General features: G+C 48.2%; 1 protein-coding gene across 1 annotated transcript; it reads left to right on the top strand.

Moving 5' to 3' along the window:
* The first annotated feature begins 11,084 nt into the window (after positions 1-11,084).
* Positions 11,085-25,312, top strand: LOC149440550 (G protein-coupled receptor family C group 5 member C-like). The gene is made up of 4 exons (XM_089658476.1): positions 11,085-12,114; positions 16,133-16,227; positions 18,753-18,884; positions 21,523-25,312. The coding sequence occupies exons 1-4, from the start codon at positions 11,085-11,087 to the stop codon at positions 21,547-21,549; spliced, it is 1,284 nt and encodes a 427-aa protein (XP_089514602.1). The 3' UTR covers positions 21,550-25,312.
* The last annotated feature ends 585 nt before the right edge of the window (positions 25,313-25,897 follow it).

Raw genomic sequence — 25,897 nt, 5'->3', positions numbered from 1 at the left:
CAGCCAGCTGCAGATCCTCAAACCCACCACAGTGCCTCCCAGCTCCCATAGTGCCCCCAACCTCTTATATTGGCCCAAAGTGCACCCCCCCCCCATCCCGGGTGCCTCCAGGCCCTTTGAGAGCCCTTAGCCCCCCAAGGTACCCCCCAACATCCCACAGTCAGCCACCCAATGTGGCCCCTAGCCTGCTGTACAGCCTCCAGCCCCCCATAGTGCCCCCCGAAATCCCACAGTGTCCCCTCAGAACTCTTACCCCCCATGGTGGCCTCTAACCTCCCACGTTGCCACCAGTCCCGCAGTGCCCCCCGAAATCCCGCAGTGTACCCGAGCCTCCAGAGTGCTCTCACAGTGCCCCTGCAAAGCCCCCCGCCTCCTAGAAAGAACCCTCCAAAGACCAGTTGCTCCCCCTCCCCTCCAGAAAAATGGATTTCATTTCTCCCAGATCTGAGCCGTCATCCAGTGTGAGTCTTCCTGGAATAAAGACCGCTCATTGCTGCCCCCTCTCCTTGTGCAGGGTGACTGGTCTCGTCTCCGCCCCCTTCTGTAGGTTTTTGTAGTAGGTGGAGCCTCCTGGACTCCTCCCACAGCTCTCGCTCCTTGTGCAGGGGAACAGTCTCATCTCCACCCCCTCCTGCAGGTTTCTATAGTGGGTGGAGCTTAATGGGCCCCTCCCACAGCTCTGCTCTCTCTCTCTCTTTGTGCTGGGGGACTGGTCTCGTCTCCGCCCCTCCTGTAGTTTTCTGTAGTGGGTGGAGCCTACTGGGCCCCTCCCACAGCTCTTCTTTCTGTCCTTGTGACCAGTCTCGTCTCCGCCTCCTCCTTTGGTTTTCTGCAGGCTGCCTATAGTAGGAGGAGCCTGCTTGGCCCCTCCCACAGCTCTGTACTCTGCACAGGCTATGTACAGCCCGGCGATGATGTCATTACTACTTTTACTAGGTAATATCTGGGTTTGCAAAGACATTTTGGTGCACGCAAAGCGGATTTATAACCTTCGTGACCTTCGAGGGAAATACTGAAGGACAGGTTTTTGTGGCTGGAGCTGAGCTCTAATAAACACTTCTGGGGGAAGGGGGGGCGGTGTGTATGTGGGGGGGGTCATCATCATCATTCCAGAGATTCCTCTCATAACATCCTGGTACTTCATGTCCCTGAATAGAGGACCACAGGAGGTGACGTCACCATCATTCATCTGTGCCGCTACCTGGACATCTGCGGACCGTCCCCCCAGCATGCAGATGGCTGTGGGGGTGTCCTGTCCGTCTGCCATTGCCTGGATGGATCATACATGGATCATACATGGATCATGGATCATACATGGACTGCAATGCATCTCTATGGGTAGCCGGGTGTGAACCGAGGTGCGCCTGTTGGCACCGAAGTCCTTTGGGGTTCCTCAGACCGAGCGCAATCATTGCGTCCAGGTGGGCTTTGGGGGACAGACGTATCCAGCTACCCCTCCCCCCCAGGGCTCCGTATTCCTCCCATTACCCCTTCAATGCCGGAGCCGTGTCTGCAAAAAATCATTTTTGGCCTCAAGATTCGTTCAAACCCCCAAAAACACGACACGTTTCCGAAAGCAGAGACCCGGGAGAATAAAATGGTGGCCGTTCCACATTTTTTTATGCCACACAATATGATCCCAGTAAAGAATACAGGAAAGTCCATTTTCAGTTACACCAATTCTATCACCCAATTATTCTGTACATGATAAGAGACGAGGTGCACCGAGTAAACAGATACCAAACGTGTCGAGTCTTCCAACCGACCGCGACATGAAGACAAACAACTGTGTCTGATATTTTCCATAGGCGACACTTTCAAAGCTCCGACCGGCCATTGCTATAGAGTTAGCCAGGAATTATTTACTTATTTCAGGTCCTTCTATTTCACCATCAATGTACTCCACACTTTACATATATATTGTACATTCACATCAGGCCCCGCCCCCGAGGAGCGTACAATCTAAGGTCCCTAACTCACATTCATACATACACATATTAGGGCCGACAGGATTCAATTAACCTACCAGCATGTCTTTGGAGTGTGGGAGGAAACTGGAGTACCCGGAGGAAACCCACACAGGCAGAACATGCAAACTCCAGGCAGGTGGTGCCATGGCTGGGATTCGAACCAACGACCCGAGTACTGCCAGGTGGAAGTGCTGACCACTCTGCTGTAGGAATAATTGGATGATAACGATTGATCCCACATATGATGTATGTAACGTGGAGCGCAATGGATGTTTTCAAACAGACATCCCTGACACATGTATGTACAGTATGTATGCATGTGTGTATGTATGCCTGTATGCACAGTATGTATGTATGTACAATATGTATGCCTGTATGTACAGTATGTATGCATGTATGTATGTATGTATGCACAGTATGTATGTATGTATGTACAGTATGTATGCACAGTATGTATGTATGTACAGTATGTATGTATGCACAGTATGTATGTATGTATGTATGTACAGTATGTATGTATGTACAGTATGTATGTATGTACAGTATGTATGCATGTATGTATGTATGTACAGTATGTATGTATGTATGTACAGTATGTATGCATGTATGTATGCACAGTATGTATGTATGTACAGTATGTATGCATGTATGCCTGTATGTATGTACAGTATGTATGCATGTATGTATGCACAGTATGTATGTATGTACAATATGTATGCCTGTATGTACAGTATGTATGCATGTATGTATGCACAGTATGTATGTATGCACAGTATGTATGCATGTATGTATGCACAGTATGTATGTATGTACAGTATGTATGCATGTATGTATGCACAGTATGTATGTATGTACAGTATGTATGCATGTATGTATGCACAGTATGTATGTATGCAATAAAAACCATCCCCGGAGTTCAGGTTTAACTAACAAAAACAAAAACTAACAAAAAATAAAACATACTGAAAATACATTTTTTTCAACAAAATTCTACTGGTGTATAAAGCTCTATTATGCATAATCCAGGTGTGACCGGTTCTCTTTACCCCGGGTCCACACGTATGCGTTTTCCACAACGTTTTGCATTTTGCGGAAACGCACAGCAGTCCATTGAACATGATTTCCTATGGGACAGGTTCACATCTCCAGGTTTTCACCCGATGCATTTTTTTTTTAAAGGGGCGGGGACTTTTTTAAAAGCGGCATTTTTGGTTTTATAGATTTCAATGGAAACGCTGCAGAAAAGCATGGAGTGTATTTTCTGCTGTGTTTTTTTATATGTTTTTGATGCATTTTAATCTGCCTGGCAACAAGAGAAAAAAAAGCAAAATGCATCAAAAACGAATGTTCAAAAGCACAAAACGCACTGCAGAAATGGATCAAACACAAACTGCATAGGTGTGAACCGAGCCTAAGAGCAAGTTTTGTGTTACTGTAAAGTTCGGGCCAAGCTGGCCAAAACAAATTGTTCAAAGTATAAAAGAAAAAACCCTGAAGTTCGGCTTTAAAGAGAACCTGTCACACTTGGCGTGATGCAAGCTGGAGCTTTATACACCATATATAGTTACATATTACATAGTTACATATTACATAGTTCCATAGTTAGTCTGGCTGAAAAAAGACAAAAGTCCATCCAGTTCAACCATTAAAAAAAAAGTTATAATGCTACACCCACAGTGGATCCAGAGGAAGGAAAAAACACCCAGCAAAGCACGATCCAATCTCCTCCTGCAGGGGAAACATTCCTCCCAGTAGTGCAGATATGTCCTTCTGTCCCTGCTTGGGCCAAGCTGGCCGAACAAACCAATTAAAGTAACCTAAAACCCGGAGTTCGGCTTTCATGGTCATTTCCTATGGAAGGTGTGCGGATGTGGATTGGCTGTCAGTGGCCTAGGAGAGGAGAGCGGAGGGGTGAGTGCCGTGTGGGTGCGGTACAAGCGATTAAACGGAACGCCTGAGATAAAAGCCGCCTCCTAGGTAACAGATGGCGGTAAACATTACATTGACGACACCATATCTGTAGACAGGCACCTGGCAACCCGCAGCCCCTTCCCTCGTGATATTTGTAGTATAAATACAGATTTTATAGTTGTGCTGCTAAACGTCATCGTGCCGATGTGAGCGATCCACGTGTGATCAGATGTTTAATTGTTCTTTAAACGAACAAACAACTGGAACCTTTTAAAATATATGACTGAGAATAAAACCGACAATATCCGGAGGGAAGGCAGTTCAGGCTCGCTAAGATACAGCAAGATCCAGATCAACGAATCGCACTGAAGCACTTTCAAGCTGGGATGTCATGGTGGCGCTTTGTTTTGTTTTTTTGCACCATGGCACGGCACTTAAAGGGCCAAATTACTGCATAACAGAAGTACTGCTCTTTGCTCTCCATATTATCTTCCCACGTTCTCAGACTAATGCTGGATACCTGGATAGATTCATAGTTGTCCCTCTTTCCTCCTCAGTTGTCCCTCTTTACTGCTCAGTTGTCCCTCTTTCCTCCTCAGTTGTCCCTCTTTCATCCTCAGTTGTCCCTCTTTCCTCCTCAGTTGCCCCTCTTTCCTTCTCAATTGTCTAATTTCCTCCTTAGTTGCCCCTCTTTACTACTTAGCTATCTATCCCCCTCATTTATTCACCTATCCTCGTCAGCTGTCCCCCTCTTTCCTCCTCAGTTGTCCCTCTTTCCTCCTCAGTTGTCCCTCTTTACTGCTCAGTTGTCCCTCTTTCCTCCTCAGTTGTCCCTCTTTCATCCTCAGTTGTCCCTCTTTCCTCCTCAGTTATCCCTCTTTCCTCCTCAGTTGTCCCTCTTTCCTCCTCAGTTATCCCTCTTTCCTCCTCAGTTGTCCCTCTTTCCTCCTCAGTTGTCCCTCTTTCCTCCTCAGTTATCCCTCTTTCCTCCTCAGTTGTCCCTCTTTCCTCCTCAGTTATCCCTTTTTCCTCCTCAGTTGTCCCTCTTTCCTCCTCAGTTGTCCCTCTTTCCTCCTCAGTTATCCCTCTTTCCTACTCAGTTATCCCTCTTTCCTCCTCAGTTGTCCCTCTTTCCTCCTCAGTTGTCCCTCTTTCCTCCTCAGTTATCCCTCTTTCCTACTGAGTTATCCCTCTTTCCTCCTCAGTTGTCCCTCTTTCCTCCTCAGTTGTCCCTCTTTACTGCTCAGTTGTCCCTCTTTCATTCTCAGTTGTCCATCTTTCCTCCTCAGTTGTCTATCTTTACTCCTCTGTTTTATGTCATTCCTCCTCAGTTGTCTCTCATTTCTCCTCCTTTGGCTCTCATTGTCTCTCTTTCTTCTTCATATCCATACTTCCTCCTCAATTGTCCCTCTTTTCTCCTTTTCTCCTTTTCTCCTCGGTTTTCCATAATTCCTCCTCAGTTATCCATCTTTGGTGCTCCATTGTCTCTCTTTCTTCTTCATAGTCATACTTCCTCCTCAATTGTCCCTCTTTCCTCCTCAGTTATCCCTCTTTCATCCTCAGTTGTCCATCTGTCCTCCTCAGTAGTCCGTCTGTCCTCCTCAGTTGTCCCTCTTTCCTCCTCAGTTATCTATCTTTACTCTTCAGCTGTCCACCTTTTCTCTTCAGTTGTCCCTCTTTCTTCCCCAGTTATACATCCTTGCACTTTTGTTGTCCATCTTTACTTTACAGTTTCATTTCCTCCTCAGTTATCCATATTTCCTCCTCAGTTTTTCCTATTTCCTGCAGGGTTGTCCATTTTCCTATCAGTTAACCATCTTGCATCCTCAGTTGTCTCTTTTTCCTCCTCAGTTATCCATCTTCTTTATCAGCTGTTTCTCTTTCCTACTCAGTTGTCCATCTTTGCTGCTCTGTTGTCTCTCTTTATTCTTCATATTCATTCTTCCTCCTCAGTTTTCCCTAATTCCTCCTCAGTTATCCATCTTCCTCCTCAGATGTCTTTCTTTCCTCCTCAGTTGTTCATCTTTGCTCCTCCATTATCTCTCTTTCTTCCTCATATCCATACTTCCTCCTCAGTTGTCTATTTTCCTCTTCAGTTATCCATCTTCTCTCTTTAGCTGTCTCTCTTTCCTCCTCAGTTGTCCATCTTTGCTCCTCAGTTTTCCATATTTCCTCCTCAGCTATCTCTTTTTCCTCCTCAGTTGTCTACCTTTCTTCCTCAATTGCCTCTCTTTCCTTCTCAGTTGTCCACCATGCCTCCTCTGCTGAACCTCTTTGTGATCTCATGTACAGACCTCAATACAGATGTTCTGTTTAACTACCAAATTTTTTTTCTACACTAAACCTTTCACCCAACTCCTAAATTATTTAATTTCTTGTCCTGAAACGTAAATTAAATAAGCAGCTGTGGGTTGAACCAAACATTTTTGGCCTATTCATTTTTCCTGGTCCACGTAACGTGGGTCCTGATGGGGCTGTGTCCTTTGTGTGCATACTGGGGGTTATGGAGTATGGAGGATTTTGTTTGTATAATAAAGTACACAAAGTGCACACCGAGGAGCCCCATCCATGACTCCAGCAGGTGGGCAGAACTGGAAACGTTGTCAGGAGATGGTTGGGATAGAAGAGAGCAGCGATATTGGAGCCTTCTATGTCCTCTGACCCTTTAGCTCTCCGTAGTTCTGTGTCCTCTCCAGTGTTCTGTGTCGTTTATCCACATCGGATATTTATGGCAGCCATCATAGGAAGCTGGACATCCTTTTCTTTCTCCCGATACAACCTTGAATTTCCCAGGTTCTGCTCAGCTCATATGGTGACCTTTCCAGCCGCTTCCTTCAGTATGAAATATACCGGAACGTACTCAGCAATTCTCGACAACAATGTTCCATGTCATTGTCTATATGACGTGCTTCCCAGGTTCTCTGAGGGAACTTAAGACCATGCCTTTAGAACATTATTTAAAGATCAACTACAACCACATTTTTGTGTTTTGCTTTGTATTCAGGGGGAAGGGCTAGAAAATCTATTAGGCTTAGTTCAAAATTAGGAGGTTGGTCAGCATTTGTTAACCCACTCACCTTCAAATTTGCATGGCAGCCCGGGTTGACGTTGGGTGGGTTGACATTGCTGCGGCCACAATTCTTAAGAGTGTGACAATTTTAACTTGGCATGTTGAGCTTGAACAAATAATTGGTCCTGGACTCCCGGGGAAAATTCAGCTCCACAGGTCGTGAAGTTAGTGATGTGCGGCATTTGGATGCCGGGAAGGCAGCTCTTATGTACAGAAGGGCTTCCAAAGCCACTCCAGATTGGACTTGGAGGTAGATCAAAGGAGCGCCACACTAGACGAGGCCAAACATCTTACAAAGGAAAAAATATTCCATTAGGACAAAGGGGAGGGGAATAAACCAACATGAGTGAATGTGCAAAATGGGTCCATTTCCATGGCGGGCAGGCGGCTCTCATGTACAGAAGGGCTTTCAAAGCCACTTCAATAGGAAGTGGAGAACGATCAAAGAAGCCAGAAGTACAGATTCCGATTTCAGTTTAGACAAGCCATGTATTTTGAGGATTCAGCACCCCCTAAATTAGATGTGTGGCCTTTTGGTTCCTTCCTCCCCTGTTCTCTTCAGGAGTGCCCCCCTAGTACTTGGTGGTCGGCTTTGGCTAGCCACAAGGAAAGGGGTCCGCCAAGCCTTCTGGTGGACCCCTTTGTTGGACCATGATGGAAACCTCAGTCCCTGTCAGGAGCCTTGCGCCCCACAGGGTAGAGGTCTGTGGACTAGAGCACACCCCTAAGTGTACTTTTTTGTGTTGGTGTTTTGCACTTTTTTTGTTCGTTTTTTAACCAACTTTAAAAAAAAATGTATTCTTCTCAATCAGATACAACAAAACGCTTAGCAAACCAAAACGAATACATAAAGGAAGTTCATTGTTGGGGTCTACATGCCCTTTAAGTGAGAGCCGCAGGCAGATCCCTTGAATAAAATGATGTCCCTGGGACCTTGCATGGATTCATCCTCCCTCTGGAGTAAAGCCCGCAGATTTAACCCCGTGTGACCCCAGATTTATATCTTGCTTTTGTTTCAGGGCTTTTATTAACTTTTTTTAATGCCTATAGAAACACCAACCAATTCCACTAAAAAGATTATCCATGAGTGCAACGGCGCCCTCCGAGGGCTATTCAGTGAGATGGCGCATTGTGCAGCGTGAGGACAGAGACAAAGCCCTCCTGCTGGAACTCTGATGCTTGTGTGTAAACTTTGACTCCCGCTGGCAGAAACTAGTTTGTATTTACCAAACCCCAGCAAGGTGCAGTCATGTGTTCCCAGCCATGCCCTGAGCTGAAGGCGGCTTTAACACTTTACTGCCCCGGGCAGCCCTCCCTGTGGGGTGCAAATCCCAGAGCTGAAAGGGTTACATTGTTAATTGAAGGAAAATAGACTGTTAGATGGGAAACATTGTGCTTGTAATTGTCTCTTTGTAGCATGGCCATCTTGTGAGGTCAGGCACTGATGTCGGGGGAGGAGGCCTGGCTCGCAGTCTCCGCTCTAATTCATCCCAAAGGTGTTCTATGGGGTTGAGGTCAGGACTCTGTGCAGGACAGTCAAGTTCCTCCACCCCAAACTGGCTCCTCCATGTCTTTATGGACCTTGCTTTGTGAACTGGTGTGCCCCTTCCCACAAAGTTGGGAGCATAAAATTGTCGCCTAAAGTGTTCCCTTCACTGGACCTAGGGGGCCAAGCCCAACCCCTGAAAAGCACCCCCACACCATAATCCCCCCTCCACCAAACTTTACACAATGCAGTCAAGCAAGTAATGTTCTGGAAACCACCAAACCCAGACATATTCATAAGATTGCCAGACAGAAAAGCATGATTGGTCTCTCCAGAACACATCGCCATGCTCTAGACTCCAGTGGCAGCATGCTTTACACCACAGCATCCAACCCTTTGCATTGCATTTGGTAATATAAGACTCAGATGCAACTGTTCAGCCATAGAAACCCATTCCATGAAGCTTGCTATACATACACCATACTCCTTTTGTTGTTGTTGCACATTAGAGAGAGTGTTCTGATCCAATTGCAAAGGACCATGGTCACCCTATTTTGCATACTAATTTGCCTACTCCTTTCCTTGGCTCAGCCCCCAAGAAGTGTGGGATTATTCAAAAATATGCAAATTTGTCTGACACATTTCCCACCCAGAAAACCCCTACAGGGAACGGGGAAATAGTCCTTACAGCAGAACTTGAGTGGAGCTCCGCTTGAAATTGGTTTTCAAATACTTGTTCGATATTGTTTTTAAATTCAAACTTATTTTCGATTTGAATTTTAGCCGAATTTCATTGCATTATTTAGGATTAGTTTACATTTTTTATTTTTGTAATTTGTAATTATGATACATCTGAATCTCCGAATAACAAAAAAATAAATCCGAAATTCGATTCGGAATGAAACGAACCGAACATGTCTACTAATGGATGCGCTATGGTGTGAACGAGACCTTGTTGTCATGGGCTTATCTACAATCATTCAATCAATGGGTTTGCTGGGTTCAGAAGCAACCATGGCCCTTAATATGAAGTTGCTCCCCTTTACAACTATAACATCCTCAAAGGCTTTCCAGAAGATTTTTGAGTGTCTTTGTGGGTTGGATGAGGAATCCCTGGCTCACCATCAGTGGTCCAATTCATCCCAGAGGTGTTCAGAAGGGTTGAGGTCAGGGCTCTGTGCAGAGTACTTGAGTTCTTTTATGATTGCAGCCCTGCTGAAAGCCTTTGGAATGAGAAGACCCTATACCAAAGGTCTTCCAAAAGTAGGGTTGAAGTTAGGGTTCCTCCAGGACCTCAAACCTACTAAACGCCTTTAGGAAGAAAAGATCTCATCCCAAAGCTGTTTTGTAGGGTTAAGGGCTGGATGTTGTATAAGAAGACCCTATACCAAAAGACTTCCAAAAGTAGGGTTTAGGTCTGGGCTCTGTGCAGGACACTCGAGCTCCTCCAGGACCTCAAACTTACTGAACACCTTTGGGAAGAAAATACCTCACCCCAAAGTTGTTCTGTAGGGTTAAGGGCAGGTGGCGTATTCACCACAAGGCATTTGCCTAGGGCGGCATTATTTAGGGAGGCAGCACTGCCCCCTGGAAGAAGGGACATATACTACATGGGGACCCTGTGGGATCCGAGAGAGGCTCCAGGCTGCTTGATGGTGCATGCAGAGCCTAACTGTTGTTCCCGGGGATGATCAGAGCTGTGAAAGTGTGTGTCTTTCTCTCTGTCACTGTGTGTGTGGGGGGGGGGGTGTTAGTGGAAGGCTCTCTCAGGTGGGGGGATGTGGCAGGGGTGTTGCTGATCACTGTCAGGTTGCCTAGGGCAGCACAAAACCTAAATACACCACTAGCTGGATGCTGTACAAGAAGACCGGAGGTCTTCCAAAAGTAGGGTTGAAGTCAGGGCTCTGTGGAGGACACTCAAGTTCATCTATGACATCAAACCTACTGAATACCTATGGAATGAGAAGACCTGATCCCAAAGGTCTTCCAAAAGGCTAACGTCTGGGCTCTGTGCAGGAGACTTGAATTCCTCCAGGACCTCAAATCTACTGAACACCTTTAGGAAGAAAAGACCTCATCCCAAAGCTGTTTTGCAGGGTTAAGGGCAGGTGCCAATGCTGGATAAGAAGACCCTATACCAAAGTTCTTCCTAAAGTAGGGTTGAGGTCTCAGCTCTGTGCAGGACACTCACGTTCCTCTATGACATCAAACCTATTGAACACCAATGGAATGAGAAGACCTGATCCCAAAGTTCTTCCAAAAGTAGGGTTGAGGTCTCGGCTCTGTGCAGGACACTCACGTTCCTCTATGACATCAAAGCTATTGTACACCAATGGAATGAGAAGACCTGATCCTAAAGGTCTTCCAAAAGTAGGGCTGAGGTCACGTCTCTGTATAGGACACTTGAGTTCCTCAAGGACCTCAAACCTACACTCGAGTTCCTCCACACCAAACTGGTCAAACCATGTCCTGTACATATAATTTGTTTTTTAAAAGTACATTTGTAACAAGTTTTCTTGATTATTGACAACATTATGATCGTTACGTGACAAACTTTACACATATTCCTTATATAACATTATAAAAGGTAACAGATGCACTGGTCATGGATTGTCTTCAGTAATCTTTCTTCTTTTTGTTGCAGGACATGGCTAGTTCAACAAACCTCTCCACCTCTTGGACATTTTTGGTTTCCATTTTGCTTCTGTCTGGTTTCCTACATTTGACAGATGCGCAGACTCCTCCAGCAGGATGTGGAAACATCAACTCAATATATTACTATTTATGTGACCTTTCCTCTGTATGGGGTATTGTTCTAGAAGCTATTACCAGTGCTGGCATTGTGGCCTCGTTCATCCTAACCATTGTTCTGTTAGCCAGCATCCCATTTATCCAGGACAAGAGGAAGAAAAGCATGCTGGGAACTCAGGTGTTCTTCCTTATCGGCACCTTTGGCCTCTTCTGTTTGGTCTTTGATATGATAGTCCAAAAATACTTCTCCACTTGTGCGTCAAGGAGGTTCCTCTTTGGAGTGCTCTTTGGCATCTGCTTCTCATGTTTGTGGGCGCACGCAATTAACCTCAACTACCTGGTGAGAAGGAACAAGGGGCCGAGCGGCTGGACCATTTTCGGCATTGCTTTGGCCCTTTCTCTCGTAGAAGTCATCATTAACACCGAATGGCTCATTGTCACCATTGTACGGACAACGGGCACCCCAGGAGCTCCATGTGCCATTGAAAACCAGGATTTCGTCATGGCTCTGATTTACGTCATGTTCCTCATTGTGGCCGGATTTGTGACCTGCTGGCCGGCACTGAGCGGGCGATACGGCCACTGGAAGAAGCATTCGGCTTTCATCATCATCACCCTTTTTGTCTCTGCCTGCATTTGGATCGTTTGGATTGTTATGTACGTTTATGGAAACATCCAGGTTGGAGACCCAGTGTACTGGGATGACCCAACGTTGGCCATCGCTCTTGTATCCAACGCCTGGGCCTTCATCTTCCTCTACATTATTCCCGAGATCTCTCAGCTGACCAAACCGAGCCTGGAGCAGACTTTCGAAGAGGAGCTCTACACGACAAGAGGCGTGGGTTATGAAACCATCCTCAAGGAACAAGGTTCTCAGAGCATGTACGTGGAGAACAAAGCCTTTTCTATGGACGAGTCGCAAGCAGGTAAGCAGACGATGATTTTACTCCTTCACCGGATGACTGAAGCAGTTTGAAAGCTTATCTAGTCCCTGTGGTCATCCAGAACACATAGAATCCTGTCTGTCCCCGGAGTCACTGTCTGTCCCCGGAGTCACTGTCTGTCCCTAATGTCCTTGCCACGCTCAATCAGAAGTTCACATTTTAGGGCCATCTGGCCTTCTGTTGGGTTTGGTTGGGTTGAGGCCTACACAAATATGGAGATCCTGAGCTCTAGTATTGTCTCCGCTAAGTTCCAAACCCAACACCCTTTCAGATGAACCTCTGATTGTAGTTGTATTTAAAGGAGCTGTCACTTTTGTCAGTTGGTGATGATCACATGACCCATTGAAAGAGCAGTTCGTAAGGGGCGCGTCACATTCAGTGAATTGCCTGCTAATCTCTAACTCCCTTTTTTTTTTTTTGTTTTGGAAGGGTTCAAATACCTGTCATGTTTTGCCTCCGAGCTGTGACCTCATTGGGAAGATTTTCCCTTACTTCCTGTCCCAGTGACACCCCTACAAGAAGCACGGAAGGTGGCTGTCATCGGGACGTGAACTCAAAATGGCAGATAGTCGTTCAGTCTAAAGTGTGGGTCGCCATCAGCAATGAACTTCTGTTTAGTCTGGTTCAGGGGTGGACTGACAACTCATGGGGCCCCCGGGCAATAAGGGATTATGGGGCCCCTGTGTCCTCGACCACACTCAAAAAAAGCCTATGAAATGGTACCAAGGGCATCTCATGGGGCCCCCTACTGACCCCGGGCCCTCGGGCACTGCCCGAGTTCCCATATGGTCAGTCCGCCCCTGGGGGGGTTAGACTGCCAGATTCCAGTGAGCTGAAAACTTACTTTGCTCTCTTCTGCACCTTTATCAGTTACATTGTTGCCAACGATCACACTCGGGGATTTGGAATCGCTCGACAGGATCGCTGCGATTCCAAACTGTGGTAAATAAAAGCGCAATGCGTGTTTGGGCGCCATATGACTCCATTCACACTGGAGCGACTCCACAGTCACATGATTTCCAGGTGATCCAACTCTACACTCTCTTGCAACAAAGTAGCAGCAGACACCTTTCCAAAGTCGCTGCATCTTTGAGTCGCACCGATTTCAACAATCGCCATCGAAAAGAATGTTCTGCAGCTTGGATTTCGCAAAGTCGCGTGATAAGTCGCACAAGTGTGAACGGAGCCTATTTCTTAACAGCACCCCAAACACGATTTTTTTTTTTTGGTCATGCATGCAACAGAATCGCCTGGAAATCACGTGAAGCTCATCGGCCAATAAAGGAGAAGGAGCTTCTTGTGGGCGACAAACACGCATAGGGCAGCCTATTGAAGTGATTACGTTGCCCCATGCGTGGAATCTGTGGAAATGTGCGTAAATCACGCTCATAAAATCACGAACAGGAACGCTCCTTCCCCGTACGTAAGATTTGAACAGGCTGCCTCCCCTTTCTGCGATTTTTGCCTCTGCTGCATTTTTAGGGCCCTTTCAAGTCTGAAGGTTTGGGATCACCGCGATTCCGAATCACACTGCAATCCTGCCAAAAGCGCACCACGTGTACCTAGGGCCACAGGTTGGGTGGGGGGGGGGGCTGTAATCCTCAGAGATAGCTGGCAAAAATGTAACTAATGCAGGTCATAGACGGGTCAAAAACCGAAAGTTTTTTTATTAAAAAAAAAAAAGAAAAATCGGTCATTAGATCGGCCGACATTACCACCAACGGTAAAAAAATTGGCCGATTTTCGTCCCGTCTGCATTTAATTACTTCTGTCCCTGCAGAGAGCTCCGCTATTATATTTTATATGTCAAGTCTTGGGGTTGCAACAATGTATCTATTTGTATCTATTTGTATTCATTTCGGATACAGATGTTTTTATTCGGATACAAATAGATATATTGTTACAACCCCAAGACTTGACATATAAAATATAACAGCGGACTGGAATTCTTCTTCCTCTTCCAGGTCACGGCTCATGCGCAGATTTTTTATCGGTAAAACGATCGTCAGATTTGCCCATCATAGCCGGGAAAATCGGCCGATCGTCAAAATCGGCCACGAATTTTCCAACTTGACCGATAAAAAAAATGTGCCAAAACCCTGAAAAACAGCCGACCAATTAACCCACTAACAGTGCGAAAATTGGCCGATTTTCGACCCATGTATGGCCTGCATAAGGCTAAGGCCCCAGTGATCTGGGATCACCATGATTCTGCCCACGACTCCAAATCGCACCGCACTCCTGTCAGAGCGCCCCGTGCGTGTTTGTGTGCCACTCGTTTTTAATGGCACCTAAAGCAGGAGGCAGTTCTGCCGGGATTGTCACGCAAATGATAGTGTTGCAGTGGCAGCAAACCGCTTCGCCTGCAGCTCGTCACCCAAACAGGAGCAGGAGCTTCAATCGCAGCAAAACCGCTTTAGGTGCCATTAACAATGAATGGCACACAAACACGCACGGTGCGCTTTCCAGGAGTTCCGTGCGTTTTGGAATCGTGAGCAGAAACGCGGCAATTCCACCCTTGATCCCAAATCTCCAGATGTGCACGGAGCCTTAGTTACATTGTTGCCAGCTAACTCTGAGGATTACACCCCCCCCCCCCCCTGCCCTCTATGCCCAACCTGTGGCCCTTGGTCTTCTGCAGCATATCCCCAGTCAACAATACATCCTGTCCACACTCTCTGAGCCTCATCTCCTGTATTAGGTCTGCAGTCTCTGACCGTCCTCTCAGGCACTGCTTATAATGAACACTGTGTGGGGCCCTTTGGTGATGTCAGGGGCCACATTTCAGGCGCCCTTTAGCTCATAAATTGACAAGGGGAGGAGGGGGGTTGCTGTTTTGTAGCATTTTCTGTCCTAAGGTGACGACCACAGACTGAGAACACTATTTTATTTATTTTTAATATTCAAAGCAATATCCCCCATCCATCCATCCCTCCAACCATCCATCCATCCATCCCTCCAACCATCCATCCATCCATCCATCCATCCCTCCAACCATCCATCCATCCAACCATGTCTCCATCCATCCATGTCTCCATCCATCCCTCCAACCATCCATTCAACCATGTCTCCATCCATCCATCCATCCCTCCAACCAACTATCCACCCACCCATGTCTCCATCCATCCCTCCATCCATGTCTCCATCCATCCATGTCTCCATCCATGCATCCATCCCTCCAACCATCCATCCATGTCTCCATCCATCCATCCATCCATGTCTCCATCCATCCCTCCAACCATCCATCCATGTCTCCATCCATGTCTCCATCCATCCCTCCAACCATCCATTCAACCATGTCTCCATCCATGCATCCATCCCTCCAACCATCTATCCACCCACCCATGTCTCCATCCATCCCTTCATGTCTCCATCCATCCATCCATCCCTTGCCCTCTAAGTCCTGGGTGCCCAACCTGTGGCCAGAGGGCCGCATGTGGCCCTTTGGTATATGATGTGTGGCCCTTGGTCTTCTGCAGCATATCCCCAGTCAACAATACATCCTGTCCACACTCTCTGACCCTCATCTCCTCTATTAGGTCTGTGTGGGGTCCTTTGGTGATGTCAGGGGCCACATTTCGGGCCCCCTTTGGCTCATAGGTTGACAAGCACTGAAGAAGAAGAGGGGGGAGCTGTTCTGTAGCATTTCCTGTCCTAAGGTGACAACGTTGCTCCTTTGTGGATACAGTGCAGTGAATGAGCGTTGTCACCCGATGACAGGAAATGTGTTACTGGCGGGATCACCGGGTGGAAATAAAGGGGGGGGGGGGATCTGAAAAAAGAAAAGGAATGCAGCCGTCACCCGAAGGACAGGTAAGCTGCGATTTGCGTCTTTTTCTCATCCCGTGTGTACGCGGCTCTCGTTAGTCACCCCGTGTGACGTCACGGATACAATGTAACGCGCTCCCCGCGGATACAATGTACAGAATATCGCACAATGGATACATTCTGTCCTGTTCACACACAAGGTGATCGTTACTCGGCTTTTGTTTTCCAGCAGCCAAGAAGCCGGTGTCGCCCTACAGCGGGTACAACGGGCAGATCAGGAGCAGCGTGTACCAGCCCACGGAGATGGCGCTCATGAACAAGAACACGGTAAGCTGGGGCCCGGGGCCCCCGTCTGCGATGCGCCTCTCCCCGCCAATGTCTTTCCTCTCCGGTGCGGTGACTCGGTGACTCTGCAGACTATTCACGGCGGGCCCCGCGCCCTGCCAACACCGAGACGCCGCTTCTTAAAGGGCCACTCCTCTCCGGTACAATAAATACCTTCCCAGAATAGATCGGGACGTCTGCGACCGGCCAACGAGAACCATCTTGTTTGATACGTTGTAGCCGTTCAGAAAGGAATGATCGTTTTATGGGGCTCTGAACTTCCCCCCACCCAGAATGAAAAGGTTCCATGTGTTCTGAGAGAGTGGGGGAGGGCTGGACCCCCTGTCAGGTCTTCATTGCTGTCTGGAGGCATTTGTTCCCTTTAGTTGTCGCCAGAAAATATATTGTATAATGTAATAATAATAACAATATTTATAATAATATTCATTTTATATATATATATATTTATATACACTATGTATACTGTGTGTGTAGATATATATGTAGCTTTCTCAGAGATTAGGTTCAGGAATTCTCTCATTCCAAGCCACCCCTTCTCTCCACCCCACCCACCTCCGAGCACCATCCCTTGTCTCCGCCCCTACCCACCTCCGAGCACCATCCCTTGTCTCCGCCCCTACCCACCTCCGAGCACCATCCCTTGTCTCCGCCCCTACCCACCTCCGAGCACCATCCCTTGTCTCCACCCCCTACCCACCTCTGAGCACCATCCTTGTCTCTGCCCCTACCCACCTCCGAGCACCATCCCTTGTGTCCACCCCACCCACCTCTGAGCACCATCCTTGTCTCCACCCCCTACCCACCTCCAAGCGCCATCCCTTGTGTTCGCCCCCTACCCACCTCCGAGCACCATCCCTTGTCTCCACCCCTACCCACCTCCAAGCACCATCCCTTGTGTCCACCCCCTACCCACCTCTGCGCACCGTCCCTTGTCTCCGCCCCTACCCACCTCCAAGCGCCATCCCTTGTGTTCACCCCCTACCCACCTCCGAGCACCATCCCTTGTCTCCACCCCTACCCACCTCCAAGCACCATCCCTTGTGTCCACCCCCTACCCACCTCCGAGCACCATCCCTTGTCTCCGCCCCCTACCCACCTCCGAGCACCATCCCTTGTCTCTGCCCCCTACCCACCTCCGAGCACCATTCCTTGTCTCCACCCCTACCCACCTCCGAGCACCATCCCTTGTCTCTGCCCCCTACCCACCTCCGAGCACCATCCCTTGTCTCTGCCCCCTACCCACCTCTGAGCACCATCCTTGTCTCTGCCCCCTACCCACCTCCGAATACCATCCCTTGTTTCCGCCCCCTACCCACCTCCTAGCACCATTTCTTGTTTTCGCCCCCTACCCATCTCCAAGCACCATCCCTTGTGTCCGTTCCTACCCACCTCTGAGCACCATCCCTTGGTTCCACCCCTACCCACTTCCGATCACCATCCCTTGTCTCTGCCCCCTACCCACCTCCGAGCACCATCCCTTGTCTCCACCCCTACCCACCTCCGAGCACCATTCCTTGTCTCTGCCCCTACCCACCTCCGAGCACCATCCCTTGTTTCTGCCCCTACCCACCTCCGAGCACCATCCCTTGTTTCTGCCCCTACCCACCTCCGATCACCATCCCTTGTCTCTGCCCCCTACCCACCTCCGAGCACCATTCCTTGTCTCCACCCCTACGCACCTCCGAGCACCATCCCTTGTCTCCACCCCTACCCACCTCCGAGCACCATCCCTTGTTTCTGCCCCTACCCACCTCCGAGCACCATCCCTTGGTTCCTCCTCTACCCACTTCTGATCACCATCCCTTGTGTCCACCCCCTACCCACCTCTGAGCACCATCCCTTGTTTACGCCCTTTACCCACCTCAGAGCACCATCTCTTGTTTCCGCCCCCTACCCACCTCCGAGCACCATCCCTTGCTTCCGCCCCCTACCCACCTCCGAGCCAGGGGCAGACTGACAACTCATGGGGTCCCCGGGCAATAGGGGATCATGGGACCCTTGTGTCCTTGCCCAAACTCAAAAAAAGCCTATGAAAAAGGTACCAGGGGCATCTCATGGGGCCCCCTACTGACCCTGGGCCCTCAGGCAGTGCCCAAGTTTCCAAATGGTCAGTCTGCCCCTGCTCCGAGCACCATCCCTTGTTTCTGCCCCCTACCCACCTCCCAGCACCATCCCTTGTTTCCGCCCCTACCCATCTCCGAGCACCATCTCGTTTCTGCCCCCTACCCATCTCTGAGCACCATCCCTTGTTTCCGCCCCTACCCACCTCCCAGCACCATCCCTTGTTTCCGCCCCCTACCCACCTCCCAGCACCATCTCTTGTTTCCGCCCCCTACCCACCTCCGAGCACCATCTCTTGTTTCCGCCCCCTACCCACCTCCAATCACACAGCTCAGGGTTCCGGCATCGAATATTTACCGCATTCCGTGCGATTTATCGTTATTGGTTTGAGATCGATGGATTCGCCTTTTTTCATATTAAACCTTTTTGCTTGTCTTTGTCCACAGGCAGAAGTTCCGTATGACATCATAATCCCCAGAGCCACTGCCAACACCCACCCAGCCGTGAGCGGGAACTCCACACTGCGGGCCGAGGACGCCTTCAGCAATCAAAACCGCCACGCCGCAAACAACGGACAGGTATGACCACCAGTGACAGAGATAGGGAGAGGATTCCGGATTGTCACCCCGCATTCACTATATCCGCTCTCCCCGGACCCCGCATTCACTATATCCGCTCTCCCCGGACCCCGCATTCACTATATCCGCTCTCCCCGGACCCCGCATTCACTATATCCGCTCTCCCCGGACCCCGCATTCACCATATCCGCTCTCCCCGTACCCCGTATTCACTATATCCGCTCTCCCCGGACCCCGCATTCACTATATCCGCTCTCCCTGGACCCCGCATTCACTATATCCACTCTCCCTGGACCCCGCATTCACCATATCCGCTCTCCCTGGACCCCGCATTCACTATATCCACTCTCCCTGGACCCCGCATTCACTATATCCACTCTCCCTGGACCCCGCATTCAATATATCTGCTGATTGGCTCTGTGCTGATCACATGCAGTCTCCCATGGGAAAAAAAAAACCCTCTCTAGCAATACACACCAAACTGAGCATGTGCAGAGTGTCTCCTGTTATTTCCTGTCAGGAGATAAGAGGAGGGGCACTGGAGGAAGGGGAGGATCAGAGAAGACAGGATCAAACTGCGGTTTTACACAGTGCGGAGGATTAACCCCTTAGGTTGCACAGTGATAGTTTGTTTGTTTTTTCAACAGTTGAAGCTTTATTTTGCTTACATTGTCTTGCAAAACAATATTGTATAAGCAATCTAAAGACAAAAAAAATTAAGAAAAATATTTTTTTTTTTGCAGTTAGGCCGATCTTTTAAACCAGTATTAACGTAGATTTTGTAAAAATCCAGTTTTGGTGTAATTTGTCCTATTAACAATGAAACTTGAAAAAATGAAGAAGTTCTGGATGAGGGGGAAGGGATTTGTGATGCAACAATCGAAACCAGCAGAAGAAACAAATAATGGGAAAATATTCTATGTATATATTACTAAAGCAGAACGTCACCCTCTCAGTCAGCACTGCCTGGACTTGTACCCCTTGGGCCTCATGCACACCGGATGGGTTTTATTAACTCCCCAAGAATCATTTTATATAGATATATAATTAATTTATATCAATCATTAAATATTTATATATAGATATAATTTCTTCTTCTTACTTCTTTTTTTCTCTGCTTCTTTCTTATTCTTTATAATAATGTATTAATATTACTATTATTAATACTAATTATATATATATACAATTATTAATGTGCATCAATATATCTCATGAATTAAAATTTATATATATATAAATATAAATATATATATCTTACTTATAATAATGTTTTATTAATATTATTATCATTAATTATTATATATATTTATATATGTAAATACAATCATTAATGTGTGTTAATATATTATATCGCATTAATGTATATTAATCATTTTATATATATAATCTCCTAGATTGTAAACTCCCAGGATCAGCCCCTCCCTCCTAGATTGTAAGCTCCCAGGATCAGCCCCTCCCTCTTAGATTGTAAGCTCCCAGGATCAGCCCCTCCCTCCTAGATTGTAAACTCCCAGGATCAGCCCCTCCCTCTTAGACTGTAAGCTCCCAGGATCAGCCCCTCCCTCTGAGATTGTCAGCTCCCAGGATCAGCCCCTCCCTCCTAGATTGTAAACTCCCAGGATCAGGCCCTCCCTCTTAGATTGTAAGATCCCAGGATCAGCCCCTCCCTCTGAGATTGTCAGCTCCCAGGATCAGCCCCTCCCTCCTAGATTGTAAGCTCCCAGGATCAGGCCCTCCCTCCTAGATTGTAAACTCCCAGGATCAGCCCCTCCCTCCTAGATTGTAAACTCCCAGGATCAGCCCCTCCCTCTTAGATTGTAAGCTCCCAGGATCAGCCCCTCCCTCTTAGATTGTAAGCTCTCAGGATCAGGCCCTCCCTCTTAGATTGTAAGCTCCCAGGATCAGCCCCTCCCTCTTAGATTGTAAACTCCCAGGATCAGCCCCTCCCCCTTAGATTGTAAACTCCCAGGATCAGCCCCTCCCTCTTAGATTGTAAGCTCCCAGGATCAGGCCCTCCCTCTTAGATTGTAAGCTCCCAGGATCAGCCCCTCCCTCTTAGATTGTAAACTCCCAGGATCAGCCCCTCCCTCTTAGATTGTAAGCTCCCAGGATCAGCCCCTCCCTCTTAGATTGTAAGCTCCCAGGATCAGCCCCTCCCCCTTAGATTGTAAACTCCCAGGATCAGCCCCTCCCTCTTAGATTGTAAGCTCCCAGGATCAGCCCCTCCCTCTTAGATTGTAAGCTCCCAGGATCAGCCCCTCCCCCTTAGATTGTAAACTCCCAGGATCAGCCCCTCCCTCTTAGATTGTAAGCTCCCAGGATCAGCCCCTCCCTCTTAGATTGTAAACTCCCAGGATCAGCCCCTCCCTCTTAGATTGTAAGCTCCCAGGATCAGGCCCTCCTATCCCTCTTGTATTGATCTGTATTGTTGCTGTATCGTCTCCCGTTATATTGTACAGCGCTGAGCACACTGTTGGCGCCATAAATCCTGTATAATAATAATATATATATAATTTCATCTTTCATCTTTTTTTCTCCGCTTCTTCTTCTTTGTAATAAAATTGAAATGAAAACGTACTTTTGCGGCTTGTGGAATTCTTGAAATGAAATTTTACATTTTTCTTTCCTTCTGTTTTAGTCGAATTCCCCGTACAGCCAATGGTGAGACCCCCTCAATCCGACGACCAGCTGGAATTCGCCCTCCCGAGGAATCGGCTGCATCAACGACTTATCTGACTTGTGCCTGACGAAGGTTCTTTGTACAAAGCCACGGCTGCCACGAACAACCTTCCCGCGGGGGCGGACCTATACCAGGCCGAAGGCTTCAAAATACCGCTGACCCCGCCCCTTAGGATCCCACGGCCCTCGCCAGCAGCCAATCACACGCATGGAGGGTCAGCTGTCAGGATGAGGTCAAGTTTAGTCAATGACAGGACACCGTGGCGTTACATTTTTGCCGCAGTCTTTCCTTTCAAGGGGCGCCGTTTGCCGCGCGGGTGCTGAAGGCAGCCATTTTGAAACGCTGTATCTCCCAGAAGGACGAACCTGTAGGTGTGTCTGAGGGATTTGTCGCTGAGAAAACAGGAAGATTATCTTTAAAGCCTGCGGAATCCTTTTTAGGATCACAGCTTGACTGGGAGGGCCCGGGGTCAGTAGGGGGTCCCATGAGATGCCCCTGGTACCTTTCCTTGGCTTTTTCATAGGCTTTTTTGGGTGTGGGCAAGGACACAGGGGCCCCATGATCCCCTATTGCCCAGGGACCCCATGAGTTGTCAGTCCGCCCCTCCTCCTGCCTTCACAACTTGGGGTGGTAAAAACTAGGCCTTAAAGCAGAAGGAATTCTCTTCCTATCCCAATTCTAGGCCTCCAAAAATGGGCTCATAGGACCGAAATTGGGAATCTTGTGTCCATATGAGGTCACCAGCCAGTAGACCAAATTGTGATGGCCCAGGGCGCAAAAAAATGGCTGCCTTTAGCGTGTGCACTGGAATGGCGTTTCTTAACCTTTACGGCGCCCTTTAAAAGTATTTAAGATCTTGAGGGACCTCAGTCTAAAATGGAAAAAAAAATGATGTGAGAGCTTCCAAAATCCAGGCCAAACCCTTATCCTTGATTACGGTTTTAAGGGGGACCCCATGCAACAGGAGAAAAAACTATATTGGGGGAGGGGGTTGCCCAAAATCTACACCAGAATCTGGCTGGCCAGGGAAGGGAACATGCGCACCCCCAAACCACACCAGGAACACATGCCTCCCACATTGGAAAGGGGCCTAAAACCCCCAACAAAACACCTGCGGTGTCCACCACCACTTCCACCCTCACAATGAATGAACCGGCCAACATGCAATGCCCCGCGGTGTCCACCACCACTTCCACCATCACAGTGAATGAACTGGCCAACATAAAACAGCCCATGGTGTCCACCACCACTTCCACCTTCACAATGAATGAACCGGCCAACATACAACACCCCATGGTGTCCACCACCACTTCCACCATCACAATGAATGAACCAGCCAACATACAACACCCCATGGTGTCCACCACCACTTCCACCTTCACAATGAATGAACCAGCCAACATACAACACCCCATGGTGTCCACCACCACTTCCACCTTCACAATGAATGAACCAGCCAACATACAACACCCCATGGTGTCCACCACCACTTCCACCATCACAATGAATGACTCCTGACAACATACAACACCCCATGGTGTCCACCACCACTTCCACCATCACAATGAATGAACTGGCCAACATAAAACAGCCCATGGTGTCCACCACCACTTCCACCTTCACAATGAATGAACCAGCCAACATACAACACCCCATGGTGTCCACCACCACTTCCACCATCACAATGAATGACTCCTGACAACATACAACACCCCATGGTGTCCACCACCACTTCCACCATCACAATGAATGAACTGGCCAACATAAAACAGCCCATGGCGTCCACCACCACTTCCACCATCACAATGAATGAACCGGCCAACATACAACACCCCATGGTGTCCACCACCACTTCCACCTTCACAATGAATGAACCGGCCAACATACAACACCCCATGGTGTCCACCACCACTTCCACCATCACAATGAATGAACCGGCCAACATACAACACCCCATGGTGTCCACCACCACTTCCACCATCACAATGAATGAACCGGCCAACTACAACACCCTGTGGTGTCCACCACCACTTCCACCTTCACAATGAATGACTCCTGACAACATACAACACCCCATGGTGTCCACCACCACTTCCACCTTCACAATGAATGAACCGGCCAACATACAACACCCCATGGCGTCCATCACCACTTCCACGTTCACAATGAATGAACTGGCCAACATAAAACAGCCCATGGCGTCCACCACCACTTCCACCATCACAATGAATGAACCGGCCAACATACAACACCCCAAGGTGTCCACCACCACTTCCACCTTCACAATGAATGAACCGGCCAACATACAACACCCCATGGTGTCCACCACCACTTCCACCATCACAATGAATGAACCGGCCAACATACAACACCCCATGGTGTCCACCACCACTTCCTCCATCACAATGAATGACTCCTGACAACCTGCCAACATACAACGTGATGACGTGCTGAGATGATGTGTTCCCGCTGGACTCTCACCTCGGCCGCCTGCTACACAAAGGGGTGGGGCATGTTGGCTGACATCACTGACCAAATATGGTCATGACTATATATATAGGCAATGATGTCACAGAAATCTCCCGGCTGGTAGTGCCCCTGAGGATGGCACCTCGGTGGGGAAAGGCTGGTGTGTAGATTTTTTTTTTTTAGTTTCATCTCATTTTTGAGAGCCCCCCCCCCCCCTCCCCGGATGGTACCCTGACAGCAGCTCCTCGGCTGAGAAAGGCTGCAGCTCCACTTCTATCTTCATGGCAATATATAAAGTTTGTTTTTCTATTCTTAGGGCAATAAGGAGTTCAGCTGCTGCCTTCCTGCTCTCCGGTATCCCTGTGCCTTCACAGACTGCTACCCGGCTTACTCAAGAAAGCAAAGTGCGACCCTGGGAACCAGATAGAATTTATCATCACAACCGCCCCTCAACCAATCAGAATTTTATGTCATAACCCATAGCAACCAATCAGAATTTTATGTCATAACCCATAACAAGCAATTAGAATTTAGCTTCATATCCCCCACCAACCAATCAGAATTTAGTGTCATAACTCCTGCAAACCAATCAGAACTTATGATATCTCCCACCAACACATCAGAATTTAGCTTCCTAACCCCTACCAACCAATCAGAATTTAGCATCATAACCTCCAGCAATCAATCAGAAATTAATGTCATAGCTCCTGCAAACCAATCAGAACTTATGATATCTCCCATCAACCAATCAGAATTTAGCTTCCTAACCCGTACCAACCAATCGACACGGCCCTATCACGGCTCAGGTTTCAGTGAGGCGCCCTCTGCTGGTCTGGCGCAGGTTACATGCCGTAATTGTCGCCGCTTTCTTGAGTAAGCCGATCGGCGGTCTCCTAGTCCCTCATTTCAGCGATAATCGCGGCGTAGCGCCCGCCGCCTGGTAAAGCGAATCGATATTTCTGCGTCTCCATTATCCCCGACTTCCTGTATAATAAATGATGTAAAGAATGTTCTTTTTACACTGTTTTTGGGTGTGAATGTGCGATTGTGGCGTGAATGACCTGGTTCTGCGGGGGAGGGGGGGGGAGAAGTCGGTTTCCTGCGTTTCTCTCCGCCCTCCTCAGCAGGAGCCAATCCCGTGCTGGTTTCCAGAAGAGTGCGTGTGCGCTATTTAAAATCGACCAGGAAAACTTGTAAAATTTGTTCTCTGCGATGCGTTTTGTCTGTTTGTATATTTTTGTTTCTGGAAATATTGAATAAAACATTTATTTAAAGGAAAGTCGCGTCTCGTTTTCTCGTTTCTCGTTTTCTCGTTTCTCGTTGTCGGACGGCTGGCAGATCTCCGGAGGATGAAAGCGATCTGTTGATGGACGACTTTTTTCTTCCTGCGTTGTGCGTGTTCCTCGCTCTGCCGCTCGTGAAGAGTCCCGCTGACAGGACTGCAAACTGTGGAAGGGACTTTCCAGCCGCCTGTGACGGACCCGAGCCATCCCAGAATATTCCATTCCACGTACAATTCCGGATCTATTGTGAGCTCATCGAACTTCTAAACGTCTTTATGTTCCACATCCGGGGGCCCCAAATGTGTGACACCAACGGCCAGATTACTGACTTCAGACTTTAGGGGGGCCAGATTGTGACCAATGGGAGCAGAAAATGCACGAGCAACGGTGGGAGTAATCCATACACTAGGCTTGGTGGTCAGTGGGAGGAATAATGCCCCATCATTGGTGTCAGTGGGAGGAATAATGCCCCATCATTGGTGTCAGTGGGAGGAATAGTGCCCAATCATTGGTGTCAGTGGGAGGAATAGTGCCCCATCATTGATGTCAGTGGGAGGAGTCATGCCCCATCATTGGTGTCA

The sequence above is a fragment of the Staurois parvus genome, unplaced genomic scaffold, assembly GCF_062004578.1.
Source record: "Staurois parvus isolate SC_StPar_1 unplaced genomic scaffold, SC_StPar_1.0 ptg001075l, whole genome shotgun sequence".
Lineage (NCBI taxonomy): Eukaryota > Metazoa > Chordata > Amphibia > Anura > Ranidae > Staurois > Staurois parvus.
Note: the sequence above shows the minus strand (reverse complement) of the source record. Positions and strands in the feature narration are given on the sequence as shown.